General features: G+C 48.5%; 1 protein-coding gene across 5 annotated transcripts; it reads left to right on the plus strand.

Moving 5' to 3' along the window:
- The first annotated feature begins 1,056 nt into the window (after nt 1–1,056).
- abcc10 (ATP-binding cassette, sub-family C (CFTR/MRP), member 10) lies at nt 1,057–21,356 on the plus strand. Of its 5 annotated transcripts, none has more exons than XM_086212442.1 (22): nt 1,057–1,131; nt 1,805–1,988; nt 2,197–3,556; nt 4,087–4,314; nt 4,519–4,675; nt 4,761–4,900; nt 4,973–5,052; nt 7,006–7,177; nt 7,505–7,603; nt 8,431–8,620; nt 8,867–8,944; nt 9,277–9,462; nt 10,600–10,732; nt 13,163–13,334; nt 14,018–14,361; nt 14,589–14,758; nt 14,856–15,016; nt 15,091–15,344; nt 17,629–17,774; nt 19,652–19,749; nt 19,965–20,077; nt 20,319–21,354. In XM_086212442.1, exons 1-22 carry the CDS (start codon nt 1,122–1,124, stop codon nt 20,458–20,460), a joined length of 4,617 nt encoding a protein of 1,538 aa, XP_086068568.1. In that variant the 5' UTR covers nt 1,057–1,121; the 3' UTR covers nt 20,461–21,354. The 5 variants fall into 5 exon arrangements, with proteins under 5 accessions (XP_086068568.1, XP_086068567.1, XP_086068569.1 ...); XM_086212441.1 differs by having other exon boundaries at nt 1,090–1,143; XM_086212443.1 differs by having other exon boundaries at nt 1,093–1,143; nt 1,802–1,988; nt 17,629–17,761; nt 20,319–21,356.
- Nucleotides 21,357–21,529: the final 173 nt, after the last annotated feature.

Here is a 21,529-nt window from a genome sequence, read left to right on the forward strand (position 1 = left end):
CAGACTATTTTTATTTTATTTCAGAAGAACCCCAAGAACCAGCAGTTAATTTTATAATGTGTATAAAGGTGCTAAACACTTTGCTCCTTTTCTACATCCAGCCCTTAAATAAAGATCTCAATTATTCTGGTTGCTTCTGTCGTTCTGTGCAGACTCACTAGGATCAGCAGGTAAACCACCAGATAACGATAATAACAATGATAATAATAACAATGATAATGATGATAATAACAATAACAACGGTAACAATGATAACAATAATAATGATAATAACAATGATAATAATAACAATGATAATAACAATGATGATAACAATAACAACGATGATAATAACTATAATAATGATAATAACAATGATGATAACAATAATGATAACAATGATAATACCAATAATAATGATAATAATAACAATATAATAATAACAATAACAATGATAATAATAACTGATAATAATAACAATAATAACAATGATAATAATAATATGATAATAACAATGATAATGATAATAATAACAATAACAATGATAATAACAATAATAACAATGATAATAATGATAACAATAACAACGATAACAATGATAATAACAATAACAACGATAACAATGATAATAATAACTGATAATAATAATAATAACAATGATAATAATAATATGATAATAACAATGATAATGATAATAATAACAATAACAATGATAATAACAATAATAACAATGATAATAATGATAACAATAACAACGATAACAATGATAATAATGATAACAATAACAACGATAACAATGATAATAATAATTACTGATAATAATGATAATAATAACAACAATAATAACAATGATAATAATAATATGATAATAACAATGATAATGATAATAATAATAATAATAACAATGATAATAATGATAATAACGATAATAACGACAATAATAATAATATCAGTTCTTACATGTTTGCACCTTAAACAGGAACCCGGTGAACTCAGGCGTCTTAAGGACGTACACAAAGGAGGAGCTGAGGTATGGTCCTCGTATCACTATCATATTACAACTCGTAGGTCATTTTTGTGTGAGTTCAGAAAGCTGGTTGCCTACGTCATCAGTGATCGACAAACGTGTCTCCGCTAGCTTGATGAAAGCTGGTGATAATTCAGGTTTTCTTGACTCACTGATGTAACTGGTATCGTTGTGTTGTTGTGTTAACCAGGGATCGGGTGTCTTATTATTTACTTTACACACTGAAAGTGTTAGAATTGCGCAGTCGATAAAACGGGCATGTTGACGGTTGCTCTAAAATAGCGGGCTAACTAGCTGGCTAACTAGCTGGCTAACTAGCTGGCTAACTAGCTGGCTAACCTGGTTTGTCCACATCAGTGCAGCAGGCTATTTAGTGTGCGTGTGCGTGCGCGCGCGCGCGCGTTCTTTGGGTACTGCCACTGAGACGGAACCGCTCGTTCTGAAGACAGAATCACAAATGTCACTCTGATGCTTCAACAGGAAAGCGTCGCATTTTGCCCTCATCAAGGCCAGTCTCATACATCTGACTGATGGTGATAGGTGACAGTTTGTGATGCCTTCCTGGAGGCAAATTTCAGTCGTTTTTCAAAAAATAAACAGTAAAAGCTTCAGAAGGAGGCTCAGGACCGACCAGTACATTTACTGACTCCAGTGCTCGTCCATTCACCTCAAGGAGATGTGACACTTGTACCACTACAGAATAGAGAAATGGAAAATCCCCATTATCACTCTCTTACATGGGCATTCTTTTCCTCTGTTTGTCCTCTGGGATCCTCTTGAATGACGGCTGACCAGCAGGAGGGGGGATGTGGGGGTTTTGGCCGACCGAGCTGGTCACCGGCCTCTGCCACACAGACAAGCAGCAGCCGTTGCCGGTGGTGCAGGACGGTCATGTTAGCTCCTGTTTCAACCAGCTAGTCCTCGGAGCGCTGCCCCATGCTGGGATGGCCGTCTTCAGTGCCTGCTACCTGGGCATGGCAAGGTAGGCCCCTGCTGTCTGGGTCGGTTTCACCTTCATGTCACTCACCATTTTTCATCAGAAACTTATACCAATCTTTCAGTTAGTGTAATAAAATTCACTCTTCATAACATTTTGCCTTTGAGCAGGTGGGAGCAGCCTCCCTCCATTGCTGTCATAGGGGGTCTAAGGTTGGAAAAGATTGGTGTCGTGAAGAGTTTGTCCTCCACAGGTGCGGTGTCCCACAGATGTCCCCCTCCTGTGGTTGGGCCCTGCGGCAGGCGTCCTCTCTGCTGGTGGCGCTGCTCTTTGCCACTGATGTCATCCTAGTGAGCCTCCTCCAGCAGGGCGACATGTACCTGGACATCCTCGCTGACGGCTGTGCCACGCTGGCCTGGCTGCTTCACTTCGGTGCCATAACGGTGCTCCAGAGGACGGTTGCTGGCAGAACCAGAGGACCTCCCCTGCTGCTACTGCTGGCTCTTCTGTCCGTCCCAAACCTGATTATTACAGTGATGGTTTATTCTAACGACGGGGAATATCTAACCCTGAACAAACCTCTCAGGTGTGCACGTTTCGTGCTCACCTCGTCCCGGACGCTCCCTCTTCTGCTTTATCTGCTGGCCTTTGTATTTCCCTGCGTCAGTAATGCTGAATACACTTTGTACATCAACACCATGGATGGATCGCCGCTCATCTCAGAGAGCACGCCTCTGGACACAGGTGAGATGGTGGCCGAGGACAGAAGTGGCTGTGTCTCCCGGCTCTTCTACCTGTGGTTGACCCCCCTCCTCAGGCGAGGACAGAGGGGGGAGCTGGACAGACCCGCTGATGTTTATCATCTCCCTCGAAAACTGCGCACAAGTGTGGTTTGTAGATTCTTCCATCAGTGCTGGGACACCTGTCACAGAGGGGCAGCGGTACAGAGCAGGCGTGACCAGTGGCCCCAGCCAGTGTTGAATGGCAGCTTGAGCTCACACAGGCGGGAGGAAACGCAGGAGCTGGAGGGGGATGTGGGACTGCTGAAGGTGCTGCACAAGGCCTTTGGGCTGCGCTATTACATTCTTGGCGTGCTGAAAGTGGTGGTCAACATGCTGAGATTTGCGGGTCCACTGCTCCTCAGCAGTCTGGTGAGCTTCATGGAGGATGAGGGCGCTCCTGTCAGCAGGGGGGCTTGGTGCACCTCAGGGCTCTTTGCCAGCACCCTTCTGGCTTCTGTCCTGCAAAACATCTTTGTCTTCGAGGTCTCCAAGGTGGCGCTATCAGCCCGCGCTGCTCTGGTGTCAACCATCTATGGCAAAGCCCTGCGGGTCAGCAGCAGCAGCCTGGCTGGTTTCACCCTGGGCGAGGTGGTAAACCTGATGAGCACAGACACCGACCGTGTGGTCAACTTCTTCAACAGCTTCCATGAGCTGTGGAGCTTGCCCTTCCAGTTTTCTATCACCCTCTACTTGCTGTATCTGCAGGTGGGTGTGGCTTTCCTCGGGGGGCTGGGCGTGGCACTGCTGCTGGTCCCACTCAACAAGCTCCTTGCATCTCGTATCCTGAGCAACAACAAACACATGTTCTGCCACAAGGACAGCCGTGTTAAGGTGAGATGGATTTCTACTGTTCTCTGATGCAAATGTTCTGATGTCTCATTATTAGACTGTGCAGGATTCATGCTCAATGTGTAGGTGTGTAAAAAACGTTTGTCAAATCGCAGCACAGACAGGAACAGTTTCAGATGAAATCCATCTACCAAGCCCCATTCCTTTATAACAGCATCTTTCAGTAGGAATGCGTGACATGAAGATGCTGGTCAGTGTGAGCTCCTGACATCCAAGATTGGAGATGCTTTCACACCCGTTTAGCCTTTCATGCCCGTATGAACACAGCAGTCCCACCTGGTTGCACACCAGGAACCAGACTGAGACCTGTGGAAGAGGTGGTCTGAGTCCGGGTGCTGGTGTGTTTTCAAAGGAAGTCTGGGACTTACATTTAGGATGAGAACATAATCCAAACTCTCCAGTTTTGTTCAGGATTGTTGCTGAAAGTAAATCTTGACTGATGCTGAGTCTTGTCTGCCAAAGAGACCGAGCGTTCCTGGTGGTGAGCTTGTCCTCTGACCTTTCTCTCCCAGCTAATGACAGAGATCCTGTTTGGTATTCGTGTCATCAAGTTCTACAACTGGGAAACTCACTTTTCTCAGAAAGTGTCGGACTGCCGCAGACGAGAGCTGTCACACCTCAAGGCTATCAAGTACCTGGATGCCTTGTGTGTGTACACCTGGGCCGCTCTGCCTGTGGTCATCTCCATCCTCACCTTCATCACGTATGTGCTGCTGGGACACCAGCTGACCGCTGCTAAGGTAGGGGCGCCTGTTTGGATGCTCCCATCTTTGAGCTCGGACAACAAGACCAGTGAGGGATGAGAAATGTGTTTGTCTGCACCTGATCAGTGATCGACGTCCAATGCATGCAAACAGTTCTGGGACACAAAAACAGCATTAGAACCCACGATGAGGAGTATGAAACACATGTGCTGAAGCGGTGGTCCGTCTCCTCCTTGGCAGGTCTTCACAACACTGGCTCTGGTGGGAATGTTGATCGTCCCACTCAACGCCTTCCCCTGGGTGCTGAATGGGATCCTGGAGGCCAAAGTGTCTCTGGAGCGAATCCAGCGCTTCTGCAGACTGAGCAACCAGGACCTGAGAGCTCACTACACTCTGGGTTGGCTGCTGCATCTTGCCTCATACCATATATATAGACGTTCTCTCTATTTATTCTTTTTGTCTTTTACTGCTTCTGTCCACAGTGTCTCCTGAAGACAGTCAGACTTCTGTCCTGTTGCGCCAGGCGACCTTTTCCTGGCATGGGCCCCAAATCCCCGAGCGCAACACTGAGGAACAAACTGGAAGTTCACTACTGCAAAACTTAGATCTACACATCACAAAGGTAAAGGAGCTGACTTGTTTTTAGAGCAGAGAAACAAGGGTGTGGCAGCAGTAACATGTCTGTGTGGTGCAGGGCTCCCTGGTGGTGGTGGTGGGGAAGGTGGGCTCGGGGAAGAGCTCCTTACTGGCTGCTCTCACCGGAGAACTCAGCAGGTATGTCAGCTCCACTCACGTCCTCCTCACAGTCGTTACAGCACAGTGGGATTTTTTAGGGTTGTAGAGTTTTGAGATTTGGGCCTGTAATCATCCATCCATCCATCCATCCATCCATCCATCCATCCATCCATCCATCCATCCCTCTATCCATCCATCCATCCATCCATCCATCATTCATACATCATCCATCCCTCCATCCATCATCCATCCATCCATCATCCATCCATCCATCCATCCCTCTATCCATCCATCCATCCATCCATCCATCCATCCCTCTATCCATCCATCCATCCATCCATCCATCCATCCCTCTATCCATCCATCCATCCATCCATCCATCCCTCTATCCATCCATCCATCCATCCATCCATCCATCCCTCTATCCATCCATCCATCCATCCATCCATCCATCCATCCATCCCTCTATCCATCCATCCATCCATCCATCCCTCTATCCATCCATCCATCCCTCTATCCGTCCATCCATCCCTCTATCCGTCCACCCATCCGTCCATCCATCCACCCATCCATCCATCCATCCGTCTGTCCATCCATCCATCTACCCATCCATCCATCCCTCTATCCATCCATCCATCCATCCCTCTATCCGTCCATCCCTCTATCCATCCATCCATCCATCCATCCATCCATCCCTCTATCCATCCATCCATCCATCCATCCATCCCTCTATCCATCCATCCATCCCTCTATCCGTCCATCCATCCCTCTATCCGTCCACCCATCCGTCCATCCATCCACCCATCCATCCATCCATCCGTCTGTCCATCCATCCATCTACCCATACATCCATCCCTCTATCCGTCCATCCATCCATCCATCCATCCATCCCTCTATCCGTCCATCCCTCTATCCGTCCATCCATCCCTCTATCCGTCCACCCATCCATCCATCCATCCCTCTATCCGTCCATCCATCCATCCATCCATCTATCCATCCATCCATCCATCCATCATCCATCCGTCCATTCATCATCCATCCATCATCCCTCCATCATCCATCCATCCATCCATCATCCACCCATCCATCCATCCAGCCATCATCCATCATCCATCATCCATCCATCCATCCCTCCATGTTCCCCCTCTTCTCCTGTTGAGGGTGGTGGGGGTGGAGCCTATCCCAGCAGCCTTCCCCCTGGACAGGTCACCAGTCCATGGCAGGGCCAACACATAGAGACAGACAACCATTGGCTCTCCCAGCCACGCCTACGGTCAATTTAGAGTCTGGATTAACCTGGTCCCTCTTGATGTCTTTGGACTGTGGAGGAAGCTGGAGAACCAGAGAGAACCCAGCAGGAACAGGGAGAACATGGAGACTCACCCAGAAAGACCCCGTGCTGCTGCCAGGGCTCCACCCACAACCTTCTTGCTGGGGGCCACAGGGAGGACCGCTGCTCCACCCACAACCTTCTTGCTGGGGGGCCACAGGGAGGACCACTGCTCCACCAGGCAGCCCTGGCGTGTGTTTGTCTTTTTGCTAAAAGTGAAACATTTTCACCTCCCAACCTCAGAATAAGAAGTGCTCATGAAACTTCTTTGGACTTCTCTTAAATGTGACGGCAGGACGATTGTACAGAAAATCACGACTCATGATAAACAATCTACATAATTAAGAGACGTTTGGCCTGAAACATTGTTGCATTTTTATTGATAGTAATATCAAATAATTTTACCAACAATCTGAGCCCATCATCAAACACCTCTCACGCTGCTGACCTGTATGTTCTTGTGTAAATCACTTCATTAGTGGTCATGTTCTCCATCAGTCCTGGAACCTGCAGGTAACCACATGCTCTGTCCTCCGAATGAGCAGCACGAAACTCAGCTTCCAAGTCTCAGAGGGCTGGTGTTCAGTGATTCAGAGACTCAGTCTCTGGGTATGAGGACGAACAGCTAAGAGCAGCTCACTGGTGTCTCTCTGTCTGTGCAGGCTGGGGGGGGTTGTGTACGTAGCAGACCAAGAGGCTTGTTTTGCTCTGGTGTCCCAGGAGCCGTGGATCCAGCATGCCTCCATACGGGAAAACATCCTGTTTGGGAAAGAGTACGATCCCTCCACCTACCAGGCTGTGGTCGAGGCCTGCGCTCTCTCAGATGAACTCAACGTATGATCTTCACACTTTCTCTGTCTCATGTTCAATAAGTTGGTGGATGTTTGAGTGAGCAGCAACATTCCTACAAAGTTTGATGAAAGTTCGCTGCTCTCCATCTGGCCTCATCTCCTTGATCAACTCTCTCATCCCAGACAAAATGGGACGAGAAAATCCTGAATGTCCTTGGAGTATTTGTCTTTTCTCTACTGCAGCTCTGAGTCCAGAGTAATTGTCCTCCTGAGAGGACTGGTGTCATCAAAATTATTTCAGGTGCAGCTTCTTACTGTTTTAAAGGTAGTTTGTGTGATTACCTCGAGTACTTTTTATGTGTTTTTGCAGGTTTTGCCAAATGGAGATAAAACCAAGGTGGGAGAGAATGGAGTGACTCTGAGTGGAGGACAGAAAGCTCGGCTGGCTCTCGCCAGAGCTGCTTACATGGTCGGTCCGCTGCGCAGACCAGCCATACCCTTATAAGATCCTTACTTTTCCTGAAAAATTAGGAAACATTCTCGCCTCTTAGTGTTGTTCTTTATTTAAAAACCCAAACCACAAGAACGGAGATGACTTAGATGAAGAGCAGTGGAGATGCTGGAGGACGTTCTTTGTCAAACGAGTGATGAGACGATGGTGTAGCCGATCATAACCAGGACGAGGTGATGTCGTATTCTAGGCTCATGTTTCACCAGTCCTGGAGAGTTCAGTCACAGTCTACAGTCACGTGGCTGTGACTTCGCTGCAGAGTTCCGCGCCTGCATCAGCTCTTGCTTGAAATTGTAGAATTGTAGTTGTGGTTTTCCCAAATCTGCAGCAACCGTCTGTGCTCTCACAACTGAAACGGCGATCTGCTCAAGGCAGTGCTGTCTCGCCTTCTCAATGGTGTCTTTACTTCCGTGTTCCGTTTTTTTTTTTTTTTTTAAAAGCCCTGCTTTCTGAAAATACAGCGTCGTACCGGTGTTGAACTCAGCAGTCCCAGTTCATCTGGTATTTCGTGCTACACTGCGGTGTACCCACTAGTTGCATCCCCACATCAGGTGGATTTCCTGTCTGTAGGGTCGAGGCTACTTGGGGAAAGTTCCATATTCACAGTGTTTATTATTTCAGCTTCATTACATTTTATTTTTCTGAAAAATGCCATATACATAGTCTGATTGACAGATGATCAATAAGGAGGCCTCATTTATCTTAGGTAGTGTATGAAAAACCTTTCCTGTGCTTGTGACCATCATTTGATGTCTTTCCATGGTATTTTTCGATGTAACCTGAAGGACAAAGACGTCATCCTCCTGGATGACCCTCTGGCAGCGGTCGATAGCAACGTGGCTGAACACCTGATGCAAAAATGCATCATAGGCCTCCTCGATGGAAAGACCAGAATCCTTTGCACCCATCGCATAGAATTTGTGGCCAGTGCTGACATGGTGATCCTCATGGACAATGGAACAATCATCAAAGCAGGTAGACTCCCAAACCTGTGGGCGTTTCCATGAGATGCAGATGAGTCCGTAATCTGAAATAAGCCAAATGTGACCTTCTGTTGCCGTAGAACCGTCTCGATCAACAACCTCAAAACCTTTGACGGAAGGGTGATTTGTTTGAGTGTTCCCAGGACGGTGAAAACGTTCCCTACAGGCTGTGTCCCTGATGAAGTGTTGCATCCTGATGTTTTCCTGGTTCCTTCACTGTCTTCTCACTGTGTACCAGGTGCGCCAGCTGAAGTCCTTCCTCTGGTAGAAGCAGTGCCGAAAAAACGAAAAAATGACCAGAACACAAAAGAGAAAGGTATGAAAACTGCACAGGAAGGCGGAGGAGTATCAGCCCACATGTTCTGTACTGATGTAGCAGCATCCAGGTGGAGATTTTTCTCCTGACATGGGTGGGATTGTTGCCATGACATTCATGGTACTACTGTGTGTGATCGTCCAGGAAGACAAAGACCGCTGTCCAGGGTCCTTCTCATGGTACCAGGGTCCTACTCATGGTACCAGGGTCCTTCTCATGGTACCAGGTTCCTACTCAGCCTGGCAGCATTGATAAAGACGATGTAGGTGAGACCAGCGTTGACGGGACACTCAGAGGTTATTTTTGAAGTATTTTATGTTTTTGTTGTCCAGAAGGCGAGCAGCAGCAGGAGGACAAGCCGGAGCCCACAGAGACGCGTGTGGCTGATGACTCTGTCCTGTCGGAGGTGGAGGGGAAGCAGGTGGGCGGGCTGGCGTGGACGGTTTACCAGACTTACTGGGCCGCAGTGGGCAGCGTGCTGGCCACCTCCATCTTGACGTGTCTGCTCGTCATGCAAGGTTTGGATGGAGTTTTCTCTGCTCCGATCTGGTTGGCAGACTGGGGGTGTGTCACACTTCGCTAGCCAGCCAGCCATTTGAAGCACTTAGCATCACCTTGACATGCACATAAAAACACAGGTGGACTAAAAACCTTCCTTGTTTCTGGACAACAGGACCTGCCTCCTGATTTTGGTTGGTGCCAGCTTGTGTTCTGTTTGGAGGCGGGACCAACCAAGTTTAGATGAGAGGATGGGATTGGGGGAGGAGCCACAGGTGGGGCTGAGGCCACTGTGCAACCACCCCTCTTGCTACTTGTACTTTAGATGCTAATTGTGGCCTGCAAGACGCAGGTTTAGAACAAATTTACATTTCATGCATATCCAGGCGGGAATGTGCCTCTATCGTGTTATCGATCCTGTTGTCAATCAAATGTAGCCCCGCCCTGAGGCCTACGCCACGCTGTTATCTCGTTTATTCTAAATGTTTAAAATCACAATTTGCAAAAGTAATGCAACATCACACTGTATTAAGGGTGACGTGAGACGAGTGAGCGAGGAAATAAACCAAGACAAGTTTCATTTTCTCATCAAATTCCGTTTGCCACGAGTAGAGTCGCCCCCTGCTGGATATCAGCAAGAACTTTTCAGCCTTCACGCAAACAAAGTGCGTGTATTCTCTGTACTGCTTCAGTATTATTAGTCTCTGAAAGGTTCTAAGTAGCAGAACCTAGTTCAGCTGGGGATGTTCTACATGCAGCAGGAAGAACTAAACTTGTCTTTCATATTTTCAGAGGTTTGATTTGTGTGTTAAAGATAGGTTCTAAGAATGTTCCTCCAGAGCAGTGAGCCTGTAAATGACCCCAGTGACCCCAAGTCAGAAGAAGAACAACCCCAGGGAGCCTGATTAATGAAATCAGAGGTATTTCTTCTGCTGGAGTCCAGCGGATGAAAGAGAAATAACAGAATCTCACAGTTGAGAGCTGCTTTAGTGACAGAAAACTGTGAATGAGCAGCTCTCTTCCTCTGGTGTGCTGTTTCACCCCGTGGAAGTGGGAGAGCAGTCAGTGACCACAGTGGTTATGAACTCATGAAACTGTGTGTGTGTGTGTGTGTGTGTGTGTGTGTGTGTGTGTGTGTGTGTGTGTGTGTGATCCAGCCTCTAAGAATGTCTCCGACTGGTGGCTCTCCCACTGGATCTCAGAGCTGAAAAACAACGCTTCAGGCAGGAATTCCTCCTCAGGTGCCTTCGACTCCCCTCACCTGCTGCTCTTCGCTCCCGGAGGGCTGATGTGAGCTGACAACCAATAACATTTCTAATTGACTGGTTTTGTAGGATTTGCAGTAGGTCACAAAACGTATGGAAACAAATAATATTGATATGACTGCTAAATTTTACAGAATGATCAAATAATCTGTACTTCAATTAAAAATGAACTCAGATCCCTCAACAAAAGGCTTAGAAGGTTGAATAAATCATCTTGTTCCTGATAGTAACACGATTTCTTTTGTTCGCTGATGCTAGAAATCACTCACGACAACAGTAGCTAGCAGCTAAGGTTGTTTTTAATGAATCCATCAGTCAGTTTTCTGGCCTTCCTCTTGGTCTAAGTCACAAGAATTCATTCACTGAATACTAGAATTAGTTTTATTTTTACTAATTGGATTTAGTGACAAAATGAGATTTGACTGAACAGTTTTAACTCCCAGTTTTCGTGATTCTGTGACCAGTATGATCACCTGACATGACCGCTGCCAGAGCTTGGTCCGCATTGCTGGCAGCAAGTCGGACTCATTTCCAGTGAGGGTTGGACTCCGCTAGGGCTGCCCTTTGTCACCGATTCTGTTCATAACTTTTATGGACAGAATTTCTTGGTGCAGCTGGCGTGTTTAGGGGATCCGGTTTGGTGGCTGCAGCATTGGGTCTCTGCTTTTGTGGACGATGTGGTCCTACTACAACTCTACAGTTTCATGTAGCAGACACTTTTGTCCAAAGCGACACAAGCAAGAATTTGGACTGGAGGGAGGAACCTTAGTAAGTAGACAAACAGCTTCAAGTGTGATGGCTGCAGGTGCTGCCACCTAGTGGCAGAAGAAGGGACAGGGTTTTTTGTTAATATAATTCAATTACAACTGACCCCAACCAACAATTCAATGTCTACAATATCTTCAACATTCAACACATTCAGTATCCACCACTGTCAGTGCTGAGTGTTCACTCGGAGCCGGTCTCAGACCTCCTGACTCGGTCCACCCTGAGGACCAGGAGGAGGAGGCTCAGGTTTGAGGGCCTCGTGTTCCCTGAACAGTTGAGCCTCCAAACAGCTCTTAAACGCAGGAAGTCTGCAGTCCTGCTGGCCTCATGGGCTGTTACCTTCACACTCGCTGGATTGGTTCACAGCCGAGTGTGAGGCGGCTTGGATGAGAATCAGAACCTCCAAGTCTGAGTCCATGGTTCTCACCCGGAAAAGGCGGAGGAGTTCAAGTATCTTGGGGTCTTGTTCATGAATGAGGGAAAGATGGATCGTGAGATTGACAGGCGGATTGGTGTGGCGTCTACAGTGATGCGGACTCTGCATCGGTCCGTCGTGGTGAAGAGGGAGCTTCGCCGAAAGCCAAAGCTCTCAATTTCCCGGTCGATCTCCGTTCCAACCCTCACCTGAGGTCAGGAGCTCTGGGTAATGACTGAAAGAACAAGATCCTGAATCCAAGCGGCTGAAATGAGTTTCCTGCTCAGGGAGGCTGGGCTCTCCCTCAGAGACAGGGTGAGAAGCTCAGTCCTTCAGGAGGAGCTTGAAGTAGAACCGCTGCTCCTCCACATCAAGAGGAGTCAGATGAGGTGGCTCGTGCATCTGGTCAGGATGCCTCCCAGACGCCTCCCTTGGGAGGTGTTCAGGGCAACGTCCAATTGGTAGGAGGCTTCGGGGAAGATCCAGGACATGCTGGAGAGACCATGTCTCTCACTGTCCTGGGAACGCCTTGGGATCCCCTGTGAGGAGCTGAACTAAGGGAAGTCTGGGTCTCAATGGTCAGGCTGCTGCCCCGCGACCTGACCCTGGATATGGATGAATGGATGGATGGATGGATGGATGAATTAAAAAAAAATTACATATATATATTTTTATTTTCTATTTTTAAATAGGGGCTGCACGGCGGTGCAGTGGTTAGCACTGTGGCCTCACAGCAAGAAAGTTGCGGGTTTGAGTCCCGGCTCGGCCGCTTCCTCCCACCGTCCAAAGACATCAATTTGGGGACGAGGCTGATTGATTCTCTAAATTGACCGTAGGTATGAATGTGAGTGTGAATGGTTGTTCGTCTCTGTGTGTTGGCCCTGCGATGGACTGGCGACCTGTCCAGGGGGAACCCCGCCTCTCGCCCGTAGATGCTGGGATAGGCTCCACCCCCCGCGACCCTTACTAGTGAGGAATAAACGGAAGATGGCGATGATGGACGATGTATTTTTTAAATATATATAAATATATGTATTTTATATATATATTTATATATATATATATAAATATATATATAAATATAAATATATATATAAAATATCAGTAAAATTAAGATTTGAAAGGACTATTATTACAATTCTATTACAAGCTTATTCTAAAAAGTACTGCGTAAGGATTTCAACGATGAGTTAGAAAGATATAATAACGTGTTTTTGTACTTAAAAGTTCGCCTGTTGTGATACCACCTGACAGCCCCCCCTCCGCCTGCAGGTCGTCTCCATCCAGCAACATAAGCTCTGATGTCAGGTTCTACCTAACAGTGTACGGCTCCATCGCTGTGGCCAACACCATCTTCACTGCCTTCCGAGCCTTCCTCTTCGCCTATGGGGCCGTCTGTGCTGCCACAGCGATCCACGACAGACTTCTGGACCGGGTCCTGAAGGTGCGTCATCTGAGCTCAGCAGACTCCACTGGCTGACGGTCAGAACCAGGTGGACGAGTGTTTGTCAGCAGAAGCTGGAGGTTAGAGGAGGAGGCTGGTAATTGAAAGGTTGTGAATTTGAAGCTCAAACCAGCAGAGGGGTGGGTGTTACCGAGCCACAGCTTTAAAGGAAGAACTATTATACTCCATTCTCTTTCCAGTAAGCAGATGTTCCATGTGCATTGCTTTACTTTAAAAAGATTTATTGTGTTTGGATTCTCCTGGAATGCAGCCTTAACGTGCTGGAGATGTTTGTACTCTCCATCCTGGGAGCTCTGAACCCTGACAGGTTTAATAAAATGGACAGCCAGAGGAGGCAGAGTCCCTGGTCCTCCTGGTGCGGGTGGAGCACAGGGTTAACAACCCGTCCTGGCACAGGAACACATTTGTTTTGTTTGTGGTCTGCGTTCTTGAGGTGAGGTCATGGCTCAAGACAAGTGATTTGTCAGGCTGAGTCTCATGTGTGTTGTGACACAGAGATTCCGGTGCTGTATTGTCAGGACCCTTTGCTCCAATCACCAAAAAAAGCTATTGCTGCAGCTTTAGATTGAATAAAAGTATACGTTTCTCTTTAAAGGCTGTTATTAATTTGAGTGTCGAATAATGAACTCAGATCCTAACTTCCTGTTTGTGTGCACCACCAGGCCACAGTGACCTTCTTTGACACCACCCCCATGGGTCGCATACTTAACCGCTTCTCCTCGGACCTGTACAGTGTGGATGACAGCCTGCCGTTCATCCTGAACATCCTGCTGGCCAACGTGTTCAGCCTGCTGGGCATGCTGGTGGTCATCGGATACGGGCTGCCCTGGGTGCTGCTGCCCCTGCTGCCGCTGGCGCTGCTCTACCACCGCACGCAGTACTTCTACCGCCACACGTCCCGCGAGCTGAAGCGCCTGTGCAGTCTCACACTGTCGCCTGTCTACTCACACTTCTCTGAGACGCTGACGGGGCTGCCGACCATCCGGGCCAGCCGCAGCGGTGTTAGGTGTGACGCAAGAGAAAAAAGCCGAGCTTTACTTTGCTTCTGTGTCGGAAGAGATCAAGTTGCAGCAACCAGATTAGAGATGTTCTGATACCTGAACCTGCATCAGCTGTTTCCACTTTAGCCTGAATCTGCATCTCCCATGTCGTAAAGTCTCTCCGCTGATTTGGTGAATGAAGGCCATGGTCTCCAGGCACACAAAACTAGAAGTTCATCATCTGTTATTGCAGGTTTGAGGAGGAAAATGCAAGACGGTTGGAAAACAACCAACGTTGCTTGTTCCTTAGCAACGCTGCCATGCAGTGGCTGGACATCCGCCTGCAGCTGATGGGTGTTGCTGTGGTGACGGGCCTCGGGGTGATTGCTGTTGTCCAGCACCAGCTGAGTAGTGTTGATCCTGGTGAGACTGTTACTGGAGCACCAGGAGATGAGCTGTACCACTCAGGGATAGGCTTCTCTAATTGTGTGTTTGTGTGTATGTGTGTGTGTCCTGTCAGGTCTGGTGGGTCTGTCTCTGTCCTACGCTCTGTCCATCACCACCCTGCTGTCAGGACTCATATTCAGCTTCACCCAGACAGAGATGCAGCTGGTGAGTGTGGAGCGGACTGAGGAATACTCCAGCAGCCTTCCAGTGGAACCGCAGCACCACAACACACAGGTCAGACCACAACTGCTACTGATCACACAAGACACTCAACCAGCATGAACCAACGCACTGTCTCTGGACTCCAGCTGCCTCCTGCATGGCCACAGCAGGGCTGGTTGGAGTTCCGCAGTGTGGTTTTGGCGTACAGGGATGGTCTTCCTAACGCCCTGGACGGAGTGAGCCTCGTGGTGCGACCTGGGGAGAAAGTTGGCATCGTTGGACGTACAGGCTCCGGCAAGTCCACCCTGTTCCAGGCCTTGTTCCGCATGGTGGAGCTCAATGGTGGAGAAATCCTCCTGGATGGGCTTGACATCAGCTCTGTGGGTCTGGCTCAGCTCAGGTGGGTTCAGAGGAGGATCAAACTGAGCCAGCTCAGTTTAGGGACATGACCTGTGTGCAGCTCAGCTGTTGTCTTCACCTGCAGCTGCTTTTGGACGTATTACGGACGTGTTCTCCCTAGTTTTTGTTTAATTTCTTGACAATATTTATTATTAAAGACTGTAAGTACTAGAAGTCCATCACGGAGCAAGAAGCCAGATGATGTGCTTCAAATACACTGACAGACAATCAATGGCCTTCATTGATCAAACGAGTGTACAAACCAGCGCAAATATGAGCGGAGAAATCAGCGTATGACAGGACTTGTGAGATCTATGAAACATGCGTACCACACCGCTCCCAGCGTGACAGCGAGCGGCTGGTGATGAATTCGGTGGCTGAAATCTATCATAATTTTCATATCACACCTCTATAAACGCGCAGTTCTGAAGCCGCGCCCCTAGAGTTTATGGAGAGACGCAAGCCGGCAGAGAAAAAACTTTTCTGAGACTGAAGTGGAGACACTCAGGAGTCTGGCAGCCACAAACCGTTTAGTTTTGTTGGGTAGGCTGAAATCGATCAGGTATAAAAGGCAAGCAAAACATTGTCAGTCAATCGGACGATGGAAGATTTACATTTCTACATCTGAGATGGTGAATAAAACATTTGATACGACTGAGTTTTACCCACTTAGAATTAAAACTGTTTTATTTGCAAGAAGGTCCAGAAGAAACGGTCTGGCCTGAATGGATCACATTGAACTGTTAGAGCTGTCCAGCAGATAAAACAATAATTGTGTGTAACTCATGATGACTCCCACCCTGCAGCTCGCCCTCCTGTCACCGAGGACCTACGCTGCCGTCGTGCCTCCAGGCTACCAGACTCAGAATACTCATTCTGGCATCACCGGTTACTTGAACATTAACGGAGTGGTAACTTTTGCGATTGATGTCGCGTAATCATTCACGGACGGTGGCGTCGGACGCACACGGGGACAACCAATCGCTCCAATCACGATTGGAAACCTCATAAAATTCCCTTTTAATCCCATTTTTCTGAGCATCATGAAACAGGAATTGAATTCACTCAGCAGGGAGGGAACTGATTGCCCTCAGAACTGCTGGCATGGTTGGGCTGAGTGACGGCCGGGTGATTCCAGACCGATCACCAACCTCTTGCTGAAAGGGGCCATACCTGTGCCAGTGCCATTCCTGCACTGGCGCAGGTATGGCGTTGGAACGCCGGGTTTCTCTCCTTAATTGAGGTTCTAGGTTGTGGCATCACTCCAGGAGGAGATGCATAGGGAGATGAAAACGACTCATGAGCCACTCATCGCTCTCCTGGAATAAATCTTGGTGGTCCTGAAAAACCCTCTGACCTGATGCGCGTGTTCAGGTCCTCTGGCAGAGCCAGATTTGCCATCGCTGAGCCTGAACGCCTCACAGCCAAAGCTGCCGTTTAAATAGGCGACTGACTAAAGTTCCACCTGTCACGTCACGGATCTGTTGATATATTAATTGCTTTCAAGTACGGGATTGTCGACCTGTGCCTAATTAAAGCAGCGTTCCATGCACCAGTTCAGATTGAAAGGGTACTCAGGTACACTATTATATCGTCCATCCATCGTCGTCTTCATCTTATTCCTACAAATTAAGGGTCGCGGGGGGTGGAGCCTATCCCAGCATCTATGTGCGAGAGGCGGGGTTCACCCTGGACAGGTCGCCAGTCCATCGCAGGGCCAACATAGAGACAAACAACCATTCACTCTCACATTCACACCTACGGTCAATTTAGAGAATCAATCAGCCTCGTCCCCAAATTGATGTCTTTGGACTGTGGAGGAAGCTGGAGTACCAGAGAGAACCCAGCAGGAACAGGGAGAACATGGAGACTCACCCAGAAAGATCCCGCGCCAGAGCCGGGACTCGAACCCGGAACCTTCTTGCTGGGGGCCACAGTGCTGACCACTGCACCACCATGCAGCCCTACTCTTATTATATATCTAAAAATAATTTTTAATTTAAAATGCTACACATTTTCCACAAGGGTTTGTCGTGACGCACACACCTTCATCAGTGACACGACGTCTGCTGTTAAAGCAACTCTCCTACTCCTGTCCCTCACGTCAAATCTAAATTTGTGTCCACAAACTTCATGTTCATGAAGAAGAAGTTCTATGTTCATGGAATGAGCTAAAACAGACACTAGCCAACGGTCCTTGTTTAGCATTGATCATCCTTCATTGTGATCAGGATCCTGTACTGTAGCGGTCAATTTATCTGTGTGCTGGTGCCGCCCTCTTGCAGGTCCAGATTGGCCATCATTCCTCAGGACCCGTTCCTATTCAGCGGGACCATCAGAGAGAATCTGGACCCCTGTAGGCAACATCTAGACCAGCAGCTCCTGGCAGTCCTGGACCAGTGTCATCTCAGCGCTCTGGTCAGCAGGATGGGTGAGAGAGACTGAAATGAAGGTGTAGTGAGAGGATGTGAGCCCAGCTGGAGCAGCTCTTCATTCTGGGGTTACGTGAATACTCTCGTTGACCTCCTTTGCACCGGGTTCAGGTCATGATGTTGCTGTCCGGCCTGTCCAGCTTTTAGTCACGGAGTGGTCGTAGTCAGGAGTAAGCAGGTCCAAGTCCGACTGAACTCTCCTGTTGTGGCTGAGTGGAGGAAGCAGTCTGAGCTCCTCCAGCCGGGGGGTGGAAGCCCCCCTGACCCCCCTTCCTTTCTGAGAATAAGCAGTGACTGTCTGAGAAGTGAAATGTGTTCATTAAGCCATATTCTTATTATCATGAATTAAGATAATCTTATTTTTATTGTATTGTGATTATGCAACTGTTGCCAACTGCATTTATTCATTCTTTTCAACCCATTAACCCTCAAAATTAAACCCTTTTTCTGTGACAACAGAAAATAGTCCAACCCAGTGACGGAGGATCCAGTCTGGTTGCTCCTCCGTCACAGTAAAGATCAAGACGAGACACTTCAGAAAACAACTGGATTTTATTGAACGAAATACTGAGCTTTTGTATTCTTTGTAGTCTTCAATCTTCTTAAAAACATTTTCACTGTGGTCACAACTGCTTTCCGTCTCACTCGGGCCAGACGGGGATGCAAGAACCTGTTGGCTATGGCCGGTTCCTCTCACTCCTCCAGCTTTCACCAAAAATGAGGCCACCAAATTAATCGATGTTACCATCGAACGGATCCATGTTGTGTTCAGCCACGTCCGTCTCCAGCTCTGGCAGCTACGTTGCTGTGGAAACGGCGGAGAAGAACGTTATTGATGAGTGAGGCATGCTGTCATGCTGAGTTTTTGTGCACTCCAAATGTCTTGCTGACCAATCAGATTGCTCGGTTGGGAGCGATAGACATGCTGGTGTGGCCCATCGTGGTGGCCTAATGGGGGCTTGGCCATGGGAGGGGGGACCTTGTGCTGGCGCTGCTGCTATTTCAGGTGTAGATGCAGGTGTGTTCCAGGACCCAATGGTGTCAGCGTGTGCTGGGCTTGGTGAGCCTCAGGGCCAACCCTGAGAGTCTGGACTCCCGTCACAGCCATGATTGTTGCTGGGTGTGGATGCACACCGAACATGGCGTGTGAGAAAGTGTCAGGAAACAGTGATGAGTCAGATTCAATTTTCAATCACATACCACTGAGCAATTTAAGAAACCGGCTAGGCAGCATAACAAGACTGGTGCTGTGCACGTGAGGGTGGAGGCTGTTTGGCTCTCTGGCTCTGGAATCTTGGCTGTACTCCTGACACGGCGACAGCGCCAGAGAGCCGGGCCACTTCCTACGGCAGTCTGAGCTCAGGTCCCCCTGCTAGACTGATGCAGTCTAGAGTGATGCATCAGAGTCCTGTTGAAGGTGTACTCACCCATGTGGGGTTTCACTGGAACGGCCCTGGAGGGAAATCAGGTCTCTGGACATTGTTGTCCTCCATGTCCCTCAGAGCTTCGTCCAAGTGTCCCCTGCTTCAAAATGGACGTAAAGCGGAACTCATTCGCTTGGTAGAGGCAAAACCACCCACCAACCCATCCACCCACCCACCCACCCACACACACACACACACACACACACACACACACACACACACACACACACACACACGCACGCACACACGCACACACACACACACCCTAACCCTCACCCTGAAACTTATTCTGGTCCTCACTATGTAGCAAGGACAAGAACACACTGCAGTGTAAAGTGTTTCCTCAGAGAAATGTGAACCCCGTCCTCAGGGTCGCAAAATACTGTGGTAATGGTAGTAGTAGTATGGAGATTGTAATACATGAGGTACATGTGATGTTTTGTGTGTATCAGGTGGTCTCGATGCAAAGGTGGGTGAGAGGGGAAAGTGCTTCTCTGTGGGCCAGAGACAGTTGCTGTGTCTGGCCAGAGCCCTGCTTACCCAAGCCAAGGTGAGGCCGGTCGCTAACACACACACACACACACACATACACACACACACACACACATATATATGTGTGTGTGTGTGTGTGTGTGTGTGTGCTGAGAGACAGAGAAGAGCAGCAGGCCTCCTGTGTGAAACCACCAGTGTAGCCACCATTCATCCGTGGACTCAGTCCACAACTCACAGAAACCCTGATCCGTCTCCTCTGTGTCTGCCGTGTAGGTGCTGTGCATCGACGAGGCCACGGCCAGCGTGGACCAGCGGACGGACAGGCTGCTGCAGCACACCATCAGAGAGAAGTTCCAGGACAAGACTGTCCTCACCATCGCCCACAGGTAGCAGGAGCGCACACACGTCCCTGGAGGTTGTTTCATACTTGAAGACAAATGTCATTTTTATTTAATAGGAATCAGAAAAGATGTGCGAAGTCCTTCTGGTGTAAGTTGATTATTTCAGTTTACTGATGGCATTGTGGACCAACCTCTCCTGCATCCGTTATGTGTCTCCGTCACAAACGTGGACATCAGCACCAGTTCCACAACCCTGTGCATCTGTGTCTACCTTTGTTGCCTCCAGGGTCAACACCGTCATGGACTGCGAGCGGGTTCTGGTGATGCATGCTGGGAAGGTGCTGGAGTTTGACACGCCGGCTGCTCTCAGCAGCTCTGAGGACTCTGTCTTCTCCAGGCTGCTGGGGGAGAGAGGCCTGTCTCACTGAGAAGAAGGTTTGGAGGGGAACTCAACCTGTGTTTCAGCTCCGCTCGGCTCCTCGTAGCATCGCTGACATCATGTAGGAACTGTCGGAGACGAGAAGGTCAGGAGTCAGACAGCGAGTGTCTGTCCCTCAGCCTCGCTTCTCTGCGTGACCCAGTTTGCGGTGACATCTTTAACGGGGACGTTTGCTTACTACAAGATTGACACTTTGCTCCGATGCACGTTTATGAACCTGTAACTGGCAGCGGCGTCCACACTGGAGCCATCCAGATGTTTGAGAGCTCCCTGCTGGTTTTTGCTTCATTCTGGATGAGATCTCAGCCTCCTGTCAAAGGGTCATGACAGCCTGATTGACGCCAGGAGCCCACTGATCATGCTGGTGTGGGGAGGGTGTCTGAAGGATGTGTAATCAGTGTGTTCACGTTGACGCGCTGACTGGGTACCGCTTGTGTTTTTGCTGAGAGCAATCATGTCCTGCTCCTCGTGTACATGAAGACTGAACATCACTTCATCATCAAGAATCTCGTCTCAGGGTGAAACGTGACGAAACACCAGCTCTTAATGATTGTGGAAGCGAAGGTGTGATGTAAGAGGAGGAAGGACGTTGGCGCCAACGGATGGCGTTTGATTTGGGGCATTCTTGGGGTGTTTGGGGATCTTAAAGGGGTGGATGTCCTTGTCGTCAAACTGGTTTGAGCCGTTGAACATGAACATCACTTTAGATGCAGACTATCAAAGCATTTGCTGATCATTTTGTTGAGAGAGAAGCTTTGAATCCATTAATAAAATATTTGCAAATAACTCACGGCAGCTCAAGTGTGTGACGTTTGGTGTTTTGTTTTTGTTTTTTTGCTCTTTATAATAAAACTGACCTTCACTTGAGCACAAAAACTGTTTCCTGGTGTGTCACCATGTATGTGGGTGGAGCTGCAGCTCACCTGTGCAGGTGTGAGCAGGCTGCAGCATGAATGAGTGAATGACAGCAGCTGAGCCTCTGTTCTTTCTGTCCAGATTACGCAGCTGAGCCACAGTCACGCCTGCCGCGCCCTCCTCCTCGCCGAGCCTCAGCTCAG

Source organism: Aulostomus chinensis, chromosome 8 (genome assembly GCF_037954235.1).
Source record: "Aulostomus chinensis isolate RoL2024-O1b breed Wild chromosome 8, RoL_Achi_v1.0, whole genome shotgun sequence".
Taxonomy (NCBI): domain Eukaryota; kingdom Metazoa; phylum Chordata; class Actinopteri; order Syngnathiformes; family Aulostomidae; genus Aulostomus; species Aulostomus chinensis.

Excerpts from the sequence above, each read along its gene's own strand:
- abcc10 (XM_086212440.1), top strand. The coding sequence starts at position 1,122 with ATGAAAGCTGGTGATAATTCAG. Across the intron at positions 1,144-1,801 it reads GAAAGCTGGTGATAATTCAG|CAGGAGGGGGGATGTGGGGG; the intron begins GTTTTCTTGACT and ends ACGGCTGACCAG. Across the intron at positions 4,676-4,760 it reads GAGAGCTCACTACACTCTGG|TGTCTCCTGAAGACAGTCAG; the intron begins GTTGGCTGCTGC and ends TTCTGTCCACAG.